This window comes from Pogonomyrmex barbatus, unplaced genomic scaffold (genome assembly GCF_055798465.1).
Source record: "Pogonomyrmex barbatus isolate J1 unplaced genomic scaffold, ASM5579846v1 scaffold2, whole genome shotgun sequence".
Lineage (NCBI taxonomy): Eukaryota > Metazoa > Arthropoda > Insecta > Hymenoptera > Formicidae > Pogonomyrmex > Pogonomyrmex barbatus.
The window spans coordinates 25,166,998-25,183,627 of record NW_028297116.1 but is presented as its reverse complement, the minus strand read 5'-3'; the positions used below and the strand labels follow the sequence as shown (position 1 = coordinate 25,183,627).

The 16,630-nt window shown below is 30.2% G+C and overlaps 2 protein-coding genes and 2 pseudogenes across 6 annotated transcripts; all 4 read right to left on the bottom strand.

Moving 5' to 3' along the window:
• Nucleotides 1-1,308: 1,308 nt before the first annotated feature.
• On the bottom strand, nt 1,309-14,886 carry LOC112552193 (cytochrome P450 9e2-like). Of its 3 annotated transcripts, none has more exons than XM_089076613.1 (3): nt 14,871-14,886; nt 12,941-14,430; nt 1,309-3,368 (listed from the first exon to the last, which is right to left on the bottom strand). In XM_089076613.1, the coding sequence occupies exons 2-3, from the start codon at nt 14,220-14,222 to the stop codon at nt 3,340-3,342; spliced, it is 1,311 nt and encodes a 436-aa protein (XP_088932739.1). In that variant the 5' UTR covers nt 14,223-14,430; nt 14,871-14,886; the 3' UTR covers nt 1,309-3,339. The 3 variants fall into 3 exon arrangements, with proteins under 3 accessions (XP_088932739.1, XP_088932738.1, XP_088932737.1); XM_089076612.1 differs by having other exon boundaries at nt 12,670-14,430; nt 14,871-14,885; XM_089076611.1 differs by lacking the exon at nt 1,309-3,368 and having other exon boundaries at nt 12,661-14,430; nt 14,871-14,885.
• LOC105424973 (cytochrome P450 9e2 pseudogene) lies at nt 3,380-5,399 on the bottom strand (annotated as a pseudogene).
• On the bottom strand, nt 5,552-8,682 carry LOC105424961 (cytochrome P450 9e2 pseudogene; annotated as a pseudogene). Its single transcript, XR_016139187.1, has 2 exons — nt 7,465-8,682; nt 5,552-7,133 (listed from the first exon to the last, which is right to left on the bottom strand). The product of XR_016139187.1 is annotated as a cytochrome P450 9e2 pseudogene (transcript).
• LOC105424974 (cytochrome P450 9e2-like) lies at nt 9,443-12,013 on the bottom strand. 2 transcript variants are annotated; one of them, XM_025217742.2, is made up of 2 exons: nt 10,311-12,013; nt 9,443-10,017 (listed from the first exon to the last, which is right to left on the bottom strand). In XM_025217742.2, exons 1-2 carry the CDS (start codon nt 11,864-11,866, stop codon nt 10,014-10,016), a joined length of 1,560 nt encoding a protein of 519 aa, XP_025073527.2. In that variant the 5' UTR covers nt 11,867-12,013; the 3' UTR covers nt 9,443-10,013. The 2 variants fall into 2 exon arrangements, with proteins under 2 accessions (XP_025073527.2, XP_088932735.1); XM_089076609.1 differs by lacking the exon at nt 9,443-10,017 and having other exon boundaries at nt 10,232-12,013.
• Nucleotides 14,887-16,630: the final 1,744 nt, after the last annotated feature.

Genomic DNA, 16,630 nt, shown 5'->3' with positions numbered 1-16,630 from the left:
TTGTTAGGAAAATAACAAAATTGCATTAAATTGTTTATTGTTTTTGACAGTCTTGATTATTGCTAGTTGAATGAAAAATTCTTTTATTTTCTAAACTATATTCATATTATTAAAATAACTGAATCACCACATGACGTAAAGACGTCTTTTATTTTTATTACTCTTTTCTTCAGTGACAGTTAGTTCGATGCCAAATAATTACTTAAAATTGATATTAATCCGATATCTTGAACATATTTTTCATCTTACTAAACATGAATGCTGGACTGAATATAATTTGCATTTCCCACTATTTTTCATCGCGAAGAACGACGAGATTTTTGCCGGAAAATAAATTTTGAATTTTAATAATTGTGTAATTATTATCTATGTTAAGAAAATATTTGCGTTACAAATTTATTTACGATAAATATGATAATATGATTAATGCAAATAAAGAAATAATATTCAATCTGTTAACCTTTTTTATATCCTTCTTTTGATTGTTATTTTAAAAATATACAAGAGATAAAATAAAGATATATAATATGTTAAAAATATCTCTTGCTAATTTGTCAAACGTAGTTTATTTAATATTTTTAACTGTTTGCCTTTTCACTTATTTCTTTTAAGTATTGGTTACGCGTAACATGACTTTATTATAAAATTACAAAATTATATTAAGTTGTCTTGTCCCTGCCGAATTCTGCTTAGCTGGCCCTTCCTATTTAATCAAAATTTAGTAAATAAATTATATAATAATGTGCTATTTATCCGCTTTTTAAATCCAATAAAAAATGTATTCTATTATTATATATATATTATATATATATATATATATATATATATATATTGTATATATTGTATATATACATGGCATGTATATTTAATTTATTTATACTTCTATCTACAGGATATCTATTTAAAAATAAGATTACTTAAGATTTACGATATAAAAATTGAAATTATATGGAAATAGTAGTAATATTAGTAACAATAGTAGTAACATTTACACATAAGTGTGTAGATGTCAATTCATGCATTCAATTTATTAAATTGATAAATCAAATTTATTGGATTAATTAGGTAGGCATATTTCTGCTCACCTAAAGAATAAAATTGTTTACGGAATAAAATTGTTTAATAAAATTGTTTGCACCGTAAAAATCGATATTATTTTGAAATAATAGTATATAAATTATAGATTTTTTTAAATAATCTAGTTTTGCATTTTTGAAAACGCCTTAGAAGAAAATATATCGCTTATAAGGAAAATTTATTAAATATTGCAAAAATCATTTCAAAATAATAGCGCATTATTCGTAGATGTATCGTGTATATTGATTTATTGAATCTTACATCAATTGGGCTTGGATCATCCTAAGAGGAAAATTTTTTACAATATTTGCTCTTAGTGTAAAAATTGAAATTACTTGAAAATAATAGTACAATCATATATATATTTTATATAATTAAGTGATCTAATTTTAAATATGTTAAAAGAAAATATTACTATCTACTTCAATAAGGAAGATCTTTAAAGGTTGCGATGCAAAAATCAAAGTTACTCTAATATGCTCATAAATATCGCATAAATTCTGTGCATTTAAATTATTATTAAATTATTTAAAAAAATTATTACTAATACATGAGGGGAAACTCATGTATTAGTCAATAGTCTACGTAACTTCTTCCATAAATTTTCTTTTTGCTGAACCAAATAAGCGAAAAATTTTTTTATGAACTTATACAATATAGCGCATTATTATAGTTTATTCGTTATATCCTGATTAAGTGGATAAGCAGCTAGTAACCAGTTAAATCAGCATTATCAGTAATTAGTTGAATAAGCATCTTTGACGACTTTGGTCATGGCTAATTGCTAGTCTTTCATAAAATAAATAATAAACTTTGTTATGAGCAAAGCTTATTTATGTTTACTTATCTCGCATTAATAAAGTGAACTTGTAGAATTATTGAAACGTTTCGCAAATTTTTATCGCTACAGTTCTTCATTATTGTTCTTATACGCATATATATGCTTATATATGTATGTTATAATGATATTGTTTAGATTACATTGTAATGTAAAATATATTCGTTTCTCTATTCTTGTGTAATCTTATACTTTAAGATTTCTATTGACTCTTATTACAGTCATTTTGAATTGAGATCAGAAATGAAAAAATATATAATGAAAATTTTTGGAAAGTACATTAAACAAAATATTTAAAATGAAAATGTTTTTCAGTAACATAATGGTAATCGCTAAAGCAAACTTGTAAAATATACTGAAAATTCTTTTTTTACGCCGATAATCAGTAAATAATCATATATCTCGAAATGAATTATGCCTAATGAAGAATAAAATCATATATATCGTACATTTCAATTAAAAAATAAAAAGATTGTTAATTTAAAGAAGATTATCCGTCATATTGATTTTACTATTTATATTACTATTTTTTACTCTTTTTATTTCAGTATGATTTACAAATTTCGAAATTTGAAATATTAATATTACTAGAAAAGTTAAATTATATTTAGCTAAAAAATAAGAATTTTCAAAATAACATTGCCAATTATACGTAAAATTTGGAGGATATTTATTGACACTGAATATTTGTTTTTGCTTATGATACAAAAGTTATATACAAATAATGAATTTTGTTTTTTATTACTAAATATATGTAGATATAAATTTGCATTATTATGAGATTTATACTTAGGAAGGTTTCCGTGATAGTAATTTTTTTAAAGCGATTTTATCGTCCATTCCATAAATCTGTATCCAATATTAAAATTATAAAAATATTTTTTACAGAAATGAAAGAAACACACTGTAGAAGAATATAACTGATTATTATGCTTAATAATAATTATACGATTATCATGAAAAAGTATGCGTTACAAACTGAAGGCGTATAAGATAAAAAATAAAATTTAATTCTCCAATCTTTGTCATGCCTCTTTTTTTGCTGTATTACATCGGTTAGTGCATACTAAATAGTGACATGAAATTATGAAAATGTAAAAATATATAAACACTTCAAAGTGCTTATATAAATAGTCAACAATGAATTTGTCGTATTATTTAGCTGAATATCAATTAATAAAAATTTCATTATCAAAAAAATAATATTATGCTATTACATTTAGATATTTCATGTATAGCGGTCTTTAGTATGCACTGGCACGATGTAGTGCAGCCAGTTGAAAACACTATTAGAAATATATAAGAAATAAAATAATAGCATTTGTAAAAAAATTCTTCATGCAATAATATCCTTAATTTTTAAACTTGCAATATAACATAAACATTTTCTTGCTGGAAATTTATAGAAAAAAAGTTCTGCTTCATTACGGTTGTATCGTTTTTTTTGTTTCATCTGAAATTAAAAAAAAAATTTATATTAGATAAAAAGTATAGTAAATATTTCAGATGAATTTTCGGTTTTTAAAAAATATCATTTTGTATTAAAAGCACACTTAACCATTTTTATTTTAAATTGTATGATTCAGTGTATGATTAAAATATTATTAAAGTATTAATGCAGGCAAAAATGTTGAAATATATTGAAATACCTTTTATTATTAAAATGTCAAAAAGTAATAAAAAAAAAATAAATCAATTAAATCACGTTAATGATCTTACATCTAATATGTTCCATTGATTCAATTAACTACAAGAGTGTGATATGTAATTTCTCTTGATTCCACATTTAATAAAAAATCACCTTCAGGCTTCATTAATGATGCCACTTTTAGCGAGCTTGAGCAGTAACGATGTCTTTTCGCAGACTTTCAAATTGCAACGGGCTAATAAATGAAAGAATAGAACCTTGATCTCTAACAACGCAAATGCACATTCTGGGACCAGGCCCGAAAAGAATATAGGCTCCGCAATTGAGACTGTCTTTCCTTCTTTCATTAAGAAACCGTTCGGGGTCAAATTTCTCGCTTTTCGAAATATTTAGCATCATAATGAAGTGCGTAAACCGGTATTCATATGCTTTGTCCTTTCTTGATAGTAAGAGTTCGTCCTTGGTAATGCTGGCGATAACTCGAAATCTTTTACGCATAATCTATTCGTTGTCACAGCAGCAGGCTACATTCTGAGAGCTTCGTGAATAGCATCTAAATATTCCGTAGCATTAACTACTTCATAAGATGCTTCTCCATTGTTTTCTTTCAAGATTCGGTCGATCTTATTCTGAAGTCTTTTTTTATATATCTTGATTCACTGCGTTTTCGTGAGCAATAAAGAATTACCGTTGAAGCAGTGTCAAAACCGCTAAAGAAAAAGATAAATGCATGCTATATCATATCTTCGACAGTCAATTTTGCCTTATCTTCTTTATTTCTGCTTTCCATTAACAATTGTAATATGTTAGGCCGAACAATACCATTTTCATCTCTGGTTTTTATAGTGGTTTCCGCAAGATCTCGAAAATAGTCTATTATTTTCTGACGGATTAATTTCAAATTTATTAATCGCGCTAGCAAAGAAAAATTTCCAAATATAATCCAAGTATAATTTTATTAAGGCAATATCGTCGAAAGAAGTCGCTTCCTTGCCATATACGTAAAATTCGTTCTTTGAGTTTCTCATGGAATCAACAGTAATGCCAAAAGAGCAAGTAACAATCATGTCATTAGTCTAGCAAAGATGTCTTTCATTGGCATCATTCTCTGCTCTGAGCATATTCTAATTGCGTCAAGAAGCTGCCAAAATCGGCAGCGTACTTTGACATTAACTTAAACATATTTTTCATTTTGCGACGTGAAGACTGGAGTTAATAAAGATCATACTTGTCGCTACCTCTCTCCGCGAATTGAAAAAAGATTTTTGCCAAGTATTTTGAATCTTGAGATTCGTTCACGAAACGATGGTCCGGAAACGAAAGGTATCGAAGTGTTCAACGTAATGGATTTAATAAGTAAGGGATCGCGCATTATTATATATAGTTTAGTCATATCAAATATTCTAACGTAATTCGTTTCAGAATGTAAATTGTAAATGTCCTTGCTGAGTTTGGCTTGGATCGAATGGAGACGAAATACTGATGGTCCCATATTTCCCACCAGGAATAGGTGGCTTATACAATATATTATGTTTTTTGAAATAATTTAAATCTTTGAAGAAATAATAATAAAAACCTAGAACACCCGCTATCACCGATAAAGCGATTACATACATCATGGTATTGTATCTATTACTATTATTATTTCACTGAATCAGAATACACCATACAAGTTTATGGAAAATAAGTTCAACTTTTATACTCTTTGGTAACTTGTTTGTATATTTTTATGTTATTATTAGTAATAATATCAAAGTACGACATTACGTGTCGCAAGCTGACGGTCGATTACTTTGTTGTTTTGCGCTATTTCTCTAATATACCGATTCGTCATGATTAATGCAAATGTAGTTAATAAACGTTTCTCTCTAATTCAATCGTAAATATCCTCGTTATTATCAGTATGATAAGAATCTTTTTAAAATCAAGATAGAAGACAGAATTTGCCAGTCACAATTTATTTATCATTTTCATTATATTTGTCACTATTTTTTTATTTACTGTTAATATGATTATCATTTAATATGATTATCAATTAATAACAATTTGTTAGGAAAATAACAAAATAACAAAATTGCATTAAATTGTTTATTCTTGACAGTCTTGACTATTGCTAGTTAAATGAAAAATTCTGTTATTTCTTAAACTATACTCATATTGTTAAAATAACTAAATCACCACATGACATTCCGCAGACATTCGTCCTTAGTTTTTTGTCATTACTGTTTATACACGTCTGTCTTTATATAATATGTATGTGTTACAATAACCGCAATCTATTTAAATTGCAGTTTAATATATTCTTTTCTCTATAATTACGAGAATCTCTATATTTTAAGATTCCTATTAATTCATTACAGCCATTTTAAATTATAATATTAGAAACAAAAAAACACGTAATGAAAATTCTTGCAAAGTACATTAAAATAGAAATATTATAAAAAGAAGAATTAATTGACAGAGTAGACTTTTCAAATATACCGAACGCTCTTTTCTTGCTTTGGTAATCAATAAATAATCATATTTAAAAATAAATGACAGTGTCACCAATTGAAATCATATTATATATTATATTATATATTATTAGAATTATATTTAAATTTTAAAATATTTATATTTTAGAAAAGACAATAATATATATTCAGAGTGCCTATCACGCATAAAATAATTATTTATATTGTTTTGATTTTTCACATGATTAAATTGAATTCATGATATATTGCGTACAGAGTCGGTACTGTTATTTACATGTTAGTATAATATTATTTTATTTTCAATATTTCATAAATTAATAGAGTCTTATATCTATCATGATTAATTACTATTGTATGAATAAATTTTTCTCTTACGTACGAGATATGGAGAGATTATTATTGCGTAATGGAACACAACAAGTCGATTTATTTGTAATTGTTGAGTCAAGGAAATCAACTGTACATAATATTCAAAAGTGTTATTATAGTATCTTTTTACATACATACATGCATATATTAATTAAGATGATGATGATTAAGATGGTGTTCTGTAATAATATCCACTAAGTTAATTTTTATATTTTTCTTATATCTTATAATATGCCATTTTTTATGAAATGTTTTTGTGCATTATAATCAGATTTTATTCTTTATTCTATAGTTATATTAATCAATAATCAATTTATCGATATATAATTCTTTAAAAATATTTTTATCTTGACAATAAATTTTAATCCCGATATAAAAAAATATAAAAATATTTCTTATAAAAATAAAACAAATACTAGAAGCATATATACGATTACTAAACTTAATATAATAATCGTACAATTATTTTATCATGATTAAGTCATATTATAATAAAGTTATAATAACAAAGCAAGATAAGAAACGATATTCTGATAATCTCTTTATTCTTGTCTTTCACCGATTTTCTTAAAAATATGTAAGAATTAAAATGACTATATTCAATTTACCACAAATATGATGCAAAGATATTGTTCCTGACTTGCAATCATATAACATTTTCTTATTATAGTTTCGAAGAAAATATTCTATTTCATGTTTATCTTGATCTTGTAGTTTTTCATTTCATCTGAAATTTGTAAATAATATTACATAAAATATTATATAAATATTATATAAAAAATTAAAGTTAGAAAAAATTCTCATTTTTATAAAAATTATTTCTACTATTGGTTTATGGATCTAATTGTATCAAGAACATATTTGATTCTGAAATTTTAATTTTAAATTATAAAATTGCATGTTACATATATAGATATAACTTTAAGACTAGGAAATTATTTTGTGACTAATCCTCCTCATATGTCATTTATCAATAAAATAGCAGCTTATTTTTTTACATTGAAACATCTTTTAATTCTAAATTAAAATGCAATAAAGAATTAATAAAACTTTCTTACGCATATGTTTCGTTGACAAGATTAATTGCAACTGTGATATGTATTTTTCCTTGGTTTCATACTTAGCCAGAAACCACCCTCAGCCTTCATATTGAAATCATCTTTAGCTAACTTGAGTAGTATCAGCGTTTTACAGCGTTCACAGATTTTCACAATGTGCTAACAGCAACAGATGAAACAGCAAATCTTTCGTTTCCAACAATGCGAATCTATTACCTATGCACACCCTTGAACCTAGACCGAAAGGAAAGAAAGCTCCATGGTATTTAGAGTATGTTTTTTGCGCTCACCAAGAAACCGGATCGAATTTCTCCGGTTCTTCGAAATATTTAGAATCATGATGAAGTCCGTAAACTGGTATCCATATGCCTTGTCCTTTTTTTATAATAAATGTTTCATCCCTGGTAACGTTGAAGACAATTCAAAGTCTTTGACGCATACTCTAGCCAATGCCAGGCCACCTGGATACATTCTGAGAGTCTCATTGATTACCGCATCCAGATATTCCATGCTATTAACCGTTTCGTAAAGTACTTGTCCATCGTTATCCTTCAAAACTTGATCGATTTCATTTTGAAGTCTTTTCTGTACATCCTGATTCACCGCAATTTCATGAGCAGTAAAACACATTAACGTCGAGCTGATATCGAAGCCTCCAAAGAAGAAGGTGAACGCCTGTGCTATCATAGTTAAATCCGTCTTGCCATATTTATCTCTGCTCTCCATCATCAATTGCAACACATGTCTGGTCGAACGATAGCTTTCTCTTCATTTTTATAGAGACTTCGATGTGACTAAGATGTCTGAAAAAAATTGCTAGTTCTTTACAAAAAAGTTTCAACTTAAGTATTCGTGCCAGCCAAGATAAAATTGTAAATGTGTAGAACTTTAAAACAAGCAGAATGCCGAAAATAGTCACTTCTTTGCCGTAAATATAGAATTCATTATTTGGATTTCTTATTGAGTCTACACTGATGCCAAAAGCGCAAATAGCGATTATGTCATTTGTATATCTCGTAAAGACGTCTTTCATTTCCATTTTCCTTCTGTCCGGTCTTGTAATTGTGCCAAATACTTGCTAAAGCCGATACCATAATCCGACATCAACTTGAATATATTTTTCATTTTTCTTACTAGACGTGAAGGCCGGGCTCAATATAGATCGCGATCCAGAACTTATTAAATTCATCACGTTAAAACATTTCGATATGTTCATGGATCATCGTAATTTCTTCGATGAAACTCAGGATCTATTTTTTGTCAAAAATCTCATCGCCCTTCGCGGTGATAGATCGCATCTCTCGCCATCTATCATCGCGAAGGGCGACGAGATTTTTGACAAAAAATGGATCCTGAGTTTCATCGAAGAAACTACGATGATCCATGAACATATCGAAATGTTTTAACGTGATGAATTTAATAAGTTCTGAATCGCGAATCATTACGAGTAGTTTAGTTAAATCATACATGCCGACATATTTGGCGTCAGGATGTATATTGACTTGATAAGTTCAGCTACGGATTGGCGGCGGGTGAGCGTGGATCCCATATTTCCCAATAATGGCAAAGGCTTTGGTATTCCATGTTTTTTGAAAAAATTAAAATCTTCAAAAAGATAATAATAAAGGCCCAGAGAGGCCCTGCTATCATCGACAAAATGATTATGTATATATTGATAACTGTTAATGCGATTAAATTGAACTTATGAAAGAATGTAATGCGCATAAACACAGTAATATTCAAATATTAGAACAGAATATTATTAAACTGTCCCGAACGGAATCAATACATTACATATTGAGGCAATGACAATGACAATTGATTAGTGTTGCTGCAAATAATCTTTCTATTATATGCGAAGCGTGGAGGGGCTGTTGCGCAGTATAACGTAACGCGTCAAGTTATCTCTAGATGTTGATTCGATGAAACCGAAATATATAAGGTAAATTGAAAGGTAAAAATATATATTTCAAAAATATATATTTTATATACATTTTATTATATATACATTAATAAATTATTAAAATATTGTTCTGTACTGAAATGATTAATTAAATCTTACAATTTTTTCTGTTATATCATTTTTTTATATAATATCTTTCTATTTTATATGTGCAATTAGATTTTATTTCTGATTATATATAATTATATTTGGCTTAGTAATTTTTTAAAAGCCTTTTTATCTTTATTCCATAAACTTTTACCCAATAAAATATTTTTTTTAGAAATCGGGACACAATGGAAAAGTCACATATTTTATATTCCATAGAAAAGAACAAGTAATTACTATACTAAATAATAATTGCATGATTATTATGAAAAAATTACGTTACAACATGGGTAAACAAGATAAGAAATAAAATTTAACCCGCCAATCTTTGTTCTGCTTTCTTCTTTTACTGTTTCTTTAGAAACATATAAGAGATAAAATGACAGTATTCAATCAAAATATTCCTGATAATTCTTAGTTCTTAAACTTGCAGTAAACGTTTTCTTTCCGGAAATTTATAGAAAAAGTGTCCTGGTTCATCATGAGTTTATTTTCCATTTTATCTAAAATTAAATTAATATTATGTGTATTATACAAAAACTATAATATAATTATATTTCAGATAGATTTTCGATTTTTATAAAGATTTTAAAAAGATTTTTATTATCTTATATAATATTAATAATATATTTAACTATTAAATTTTGATTTTAAATTGTATGATTAAATGAATTATTAAAATGTTATTAATCATTAAAACAGCAAAAAATATTGAAATATCTTGAAATATTTTTTATTACTAAATTATCAAGAAATAATAAAAAAAAAAATCAATTAAATCAATCACTTTTCTTACATATAACGTGTTCCATTGACTAATTTAGCTGAAAGAATGTGATGTATGCTTTCTCTTGGTTCCACATTCAGCCAGAAACCACCTTCAGGTTTCATATTGAAGCCGTCTCTAGCGATCTTGAGTGGTATCGGTGTTTTTTCGCAGACTTTCAAATTACAACGGGCTAGTAGATGAAAGAGTAGAACTTTCGTCTCTAGCAACGCAAATCTGTTACCTAAGCACATTCTAGGACCAAGACCGAAAGGAAGGTAAGCTCCGCAGTTGAGACTGTCTTTCCTTTTTTCACCAAGAAATCGCTCGGGATCAAACTTTTCCGGTTCTTCGAAATATTTAGGATCATGTTGAAGTCCATAAACAGGTATCCATATACCCTGTCCTTTCTTTATTGTAAAAGGTTTCATTCCTGGTAATGCCGGCGGTAACTCGAAATCTTTTTCGCATAATCTGTCCATTGCCACGACAACCGGATACATTCGGAGAGCTTCGCAGATCACAGCATCTAAATATTCCATACTATTAACAGCTTCGTAAGGTGCTTCTCTATTGTTTTCTTCCAAGACTTGATCGATTTCATCTTGAAGTCTTTTTTGTACATCCGGATTCACTGCGATTTCGTGAGCGGCAAAACACATTAGCGTTGAAGTACTGTCGAAGCCACCAAAGAAAAAGATAAACGCCTGCGATACCATATCTTCGATACTCAATTCTAGCTTGCCCTCTTTACCTCTGTTTTCCATCATCAACTGCAACATATCAGATCGAACAATACCATTCTCATCCCTAGTTTTTATGGTGGTTTCCACAAGATCTCGGAAGAAGTCTGCTATTTCCTGACGGATAAATTTCAAATTTATTAATCGTGCCAATGTAGGCAAACTTCTGAATATGTATAATTTTATTAAGGCAATACTGCCAAATGTGGTCGCCTCTTTGCCATATACGTAGAATTGATTTTTTGGATTCCTCATGGAATCAACAGTGATGCCAAAAGCACAAGTAGCGATTACGTCGTTAGTATATCTGGTAAAGATGTCTTTTACTTGTATCATCCTCTGTTCTGGTGGCAATTGCACTAAGAAGGTGCCAAAATCGTCAGCACATTCTGACATTAACTTAAACATACTTTTCATTTTGCTAGATGTGAAGGCTGGACTCAATAAAGGTCGTACTTGTCGCCACCTCTCTCCGCGAATTGAAAAAAGATTTTTGCCAAGTAACGGATCTTGCGTTTCACCCACGACGCTGAGATGATCCGGGAACATATCGAAGTGTTTCAACGTAATGGATTTAATAAGTTCGAGATCGCGCACCATTATAAGTGGATTAGTCATATCAAACATACCGACGTATTTTGCTTCAGAATGTAGATTGTAAATATCCTTGACGAGTTCGGCTAACGATTGAAGACGGAAAATTGACGGTCCCATATTTCCCAATATAGGAATAGGTGGCTTATGTAATATGCCATATTTTTTAAAGTAATTTAAATCTTTAAAAAAAAAATAATAAAAACCTAGAACACCCGCTATCACCGACAAAGCAATTACGTATATCATATTAATATATTTATCACTATTATTCCATTAAATCGGAATACAAGTTTATGAAAAGCGAAGTCAATGTTTATACTCTTTTGCAACTTGCTTGAATATTTTTGGTTATCGCGTTATTGTATACGACGTTACATGTTGAAAGCTGACGGTCGACTGCTACTGCTCTGGCATGTTCTCTGATATACTATGTACTATCGGATTCATCATCATTACGCAAGTAGAGTTAATGGGCGTTAATTTCTCCATCGTAAATATTCTCATTGTTATCAATATGATAAATCTTTAAAAGATAGAGGATACTGAATTTATAGTTATAGTTTATTTATGATTTTTAATTATATTTACTACATTATTTATTTATTTTTTACTATTAATGTGATTTATTTCAATTAACATTAATTTGGTAGGAAAATTACAAAATTGCATTAAATTGTTCTTTTATCGGCCTTGATCATGGCTAGTCGTTAGTTAAAAAATTCTGTTACATTTCAGATTGCACTTGTATTGTTAAAATAACTCGCAAAATTTCACGTGTTTAGTTTTTATCATTATTGTTTATGTACACGTGTGTGTGTGTGTGTGTGTGTGTGTGTGTGTGTGTGTGTGTGTGTGCGCGCGCGCGCGCGCGTGTGTGTGTGTGTGTACGCGCGCGCGCGCCCGTGTGTTTATATAATATATATTATAATAATTATTATCTAGATCAGCAATATGATGTAAAATTTGCTTATGATTTCTATATATACATTTATGAACTATGTTAAGTTTAATACTTCTACTAATCAATTCTTATCCTTAAATTATCTTACATCTGATGCATTTAATTTCTGTTCATAATCGTAGGATGTCGCTTTTCTCTCGGTAGAATGCTTAACCAGAAACCACCTTCGAGCCGCATTGAGAATCCGCCTTTCTGTAACTTTGATGATGACGAAGTCTTCTCGCACGGTTTTAACTGACAACGAGCCAGAAGATGAAAAAACACAGTTCTTGTTTCCAGTAACGCAAACCTATTGCCGATGCACATTCTCGGGCCTAATCCAAATGGATGATAAGCATTAAGGTTATCTTTCTCTTTACCTTCCTCAAGGAACCTCTCAGGTTTGAATTTATCCGGTTCTGGAAAGTACTTGGGATCGTGTTGAAGCCCGTAAAACGGAAACCAGACCATCATCCCTTCCTTGACGAGGAACGGCTTCGCATTCGGCAGCGTCGCGGGCAACTCGAAATCTTTCACGCATAATCTATCCGTCATCGGTTGTACCGGATACTTCCTGAGAGTCTCGTTAATAACAGCATTCAGATACTTCATTCCGTTGATCGCCTCGTAAGATGGTTGGCCATTCATGTCTTCCAAAACTTGGTCTATCTCATTTTGCAGTTTCTCTTGAACATCCGGATTGATGGCGATTTCGTGTGCCGCGAAACTCATTAATGTCGAGCTACTCTCGAAACCGGCTAGGAAAAAGATGAACGCCTGCGATGTCATGTCCAGAATGCTCAGTTCTTTTCCAGGTTCCCTTTTACTTCTACTATCCATCAGCAATTGGATCACATCTGGACGAGTAATACCCTTTTCGTCTCGCGTCCTTATAGTCTCGTCTACTAAATTTACGAAGAATGCGTTGGTACGATCATCTATTATCTTAATATTTAATAGGCGTATAAGTATTGGCGTGTATTGATACATTAAAATTTTTAGAAGGGCAATCATATTGAAATTTGTTGCCTTTTTGCCGAAAGCGTAAAATTCATTCTCTGGATTTGTCATTGAATCTACGTTAATGCCGAAGGCACAGGTGGCGATCACGTCGTTGGCATATCTCGTGAATATGTCTTTCATTTCCATAATGCGTTTGTCCGATGGTACGTCCATTAGGTACTCGGAAAAATTCACAGCACACTCGGTTATTAAGTGATACATCATCTTCATTTTGCTAGCTGTAAAAGCGGGACTCACAAGTGCTCTGTAATCGCGCCACTTGTCACCGCGAAGAGCTATCAGATTTGTCCCGAAAAGCGGATCCTGAGTTTCATTGCCGAAGAAACGATGATCCTCAAACGAGTCAAAATTTTTGATAGCGATAAACTTTATCAGTTCAACATCACGGATCACCATAACAGGACTCGAGAGATCGAAAACACCAATGTATTTAGCTTCGGAATGCACATTGTACGTTTCTTGAATGAGTTTAGCGAAACTTTCTGGACGCACGAAAGTTTTCCATATTCTTTTTACAAACGAAGTTTTTAAATATGGGATTCCGTGTTGCTGAAACACGTTTAAATTTTTACGGGACGAATAATAATAAATGGCAAGCACAACAGTTAATATCGATAAGATTATCGTCCAGTATTCCATGATAGATGTTTAATCGGTATACCCAGATTACTCCTTTCGTTCGAGATAAAGTTAAACACCAGTGTCGTGAAAGTTTGTGTCAATATCACCGTTTGCAGTTGTGTGAGGCACCCTCAGGTTATAATCCAATGCAATATGTTGAGCGTGATTGTTCTATCAAGTCAAAGCGACCTGCTCGCTTGGAATCCTCGCACACGACTGCTCATACCTAGATGGAGTTGTTTGTTAAATGGCTTGTTGCAGTTTCATGATATCATAGAAGATAATTATGTAAGAGAGAGAGAGAGAGAGAGAGAGAGAGAGAGAGAGAGAGAGAGAGAGAGAGAGAGAGAGAGAGAGAAATTGTACTTTGTTATTTTAGAATGATATATATATATGTGAAAACATGCATATCATTATAAACGGGAGAGCATATATGTATTAAATATAGATGAAGATTCATATGTTACATTTATGCTCTTATTAAAATGTTGACAAAATATTTTAAAAATATATATATTAATAAATTGATAAATAAGTAAAACGTAAATGTAGAAGTGCTATGGAAATTTGGCGTTGTCGTTAATCAATAGCGTACAGCTGATTTCTATGCTGCTACAGCCTTAAGATTCTTATATATAACGTAAAATTTTCGCAGCAGAGACTTACACGTCACAGGATGAATAAGTCATATCGAATGTTCATTGTGCGAATACTACGTAGAAGATACTTCATTGATATCTCAGTGCACAACCGATCGAGCACCGCGAATGCCTCGTGTCTACTCCAGATGGCGTATATTTTTCGATATATGAGAGAAGGATGAATTATTCGCTTGATCTCGAATATTAATGATGCAAATTCTGTTTCGCTCATCAATTCAAAGGATATTGCACAAACATTGTGAGACAATATTGTCTATACAGTCAGATTATATGAATTTATCCACATACGATACACATAGGATCAACATGCTGTGATACATAATCATGTCAGTCGCCTTTGACGCGACTGACTTACCACATTTGTATATGTATATATGCAAGTTCATACAATAAATCGCGTTATTCGCAAGTTTGCTTCGACTTCCAATCGCACTATCAATAATCGCACATTGAAGTATTTCTCTTAAGGCTAACAAGGCTAGCAAGCTTTGATTGTTTATTTATTTGTATTGCATTTAATTCTTAGTATTCATATCGTTTATTGGAATAGTTTTCTATAAGTTTATTTTATACAAGATTTGAATTGAATAAAGCCGCGCGCTCTTTGCGATCGAGAAAATAATCGCTATCGTGAATCTTTTTTGCTTTTTATTGTCGTATTTTCATTCGTGCTCGGTAAATAGTATTTAGATTTCACAACACTCGTATTTATTTTTAAGAACTATTCAGTTCGTTACCATTTTGGCGTCCAACATAAGACACTAATCTCACTAAAAATTTAAAAATCGTAGTCAGTGGAGAATTAAAATGAAAAGAGGTATAATTTGTTAGATATTTATTACAGTAGAATGGATTGTATATGTATGTTGAAGTTAAATGTTTCTTTTAATATTTAGGAATGAATAAAAAATATATACAAGTATTATTTCTATAGAGTTTGAATAAAAAATGATAATTTTTTATTTTATGAATGAATAAAAATATAAGAAATAATTTCTCATTGATGAAAAATTTGATTTTTTTACTAATTTTTTAAATCTTCCAAAATATTACAAAATATTACAAAATATTACTTTAATAATTATTTATTAAATATTCCAAAATATTACTTTAATACAAGTAAAACTTGTTTATCTATGTTGAAATCCAACTTACATTCTGGTGGGAAACAAGATTTTGACCAAAAGTTTGTCTATTGTTCTATCTAGTGCGAGACTAAGCGCGGAAATAAGAACGAGTAACAGAAATAGAAAAGGGATGGGAGAATGCACAAGAAGGGATGGAGGGAGAAAGAACGAGAGAGGGCTGGCGGAACAAAATTCATTTGGCCAAATTAAACAGAGTTTAGCAATTTGCGCTTAATCCATTTGTCGGGGATCCGCCGTCCGTCAGTCCGTCCGTCTGTCTTTACTTCAACCTCTCTCTTTCTCTCTCTCTCTCTTTCGTTCTCCCCTATCTTTTCTGCGTCCCCTATCGTGCACCCTTCTTCTAGTCATTCGTTCTATATATCTTACCGGTACCTCGATCTCTTCGCCTTTTGAAGCCGCACGTTTTACTTCAATTTCTTTCTAATACAGAGAGAGAGAGAGAGAGAGAGAGAGAGAGAGAGAGAGAGAGAGAGAGAGAGAGAGAGAGAGAGGAGGAATTTATCTTTATATGATACTCTATTGAATTGTATTATACACACTGATATCAAAATTATATACGTGTTATATTAATTAGTATGTCGTATGAGACATAGCTATAAAAAAAGCAACAAGAAAA

What these genes read in the sequence shown, in the direction of transcription:
- LOC105424974 (XM_025217742.2), bottom strand. Translation starts at nt 11,866, where the DNA reads ATGATATACGTAATTGCTTTGTCGGTGATAGCGGGTGTTCTAGGTTTT.
- LOC112552193 (XM_089076612.1), bottom strand. Translation starts at nt 14,222, where the DNA reads ATGGAATACTGGACGATAATCTTATCGATATTAACTGTTGTGCTTGCC.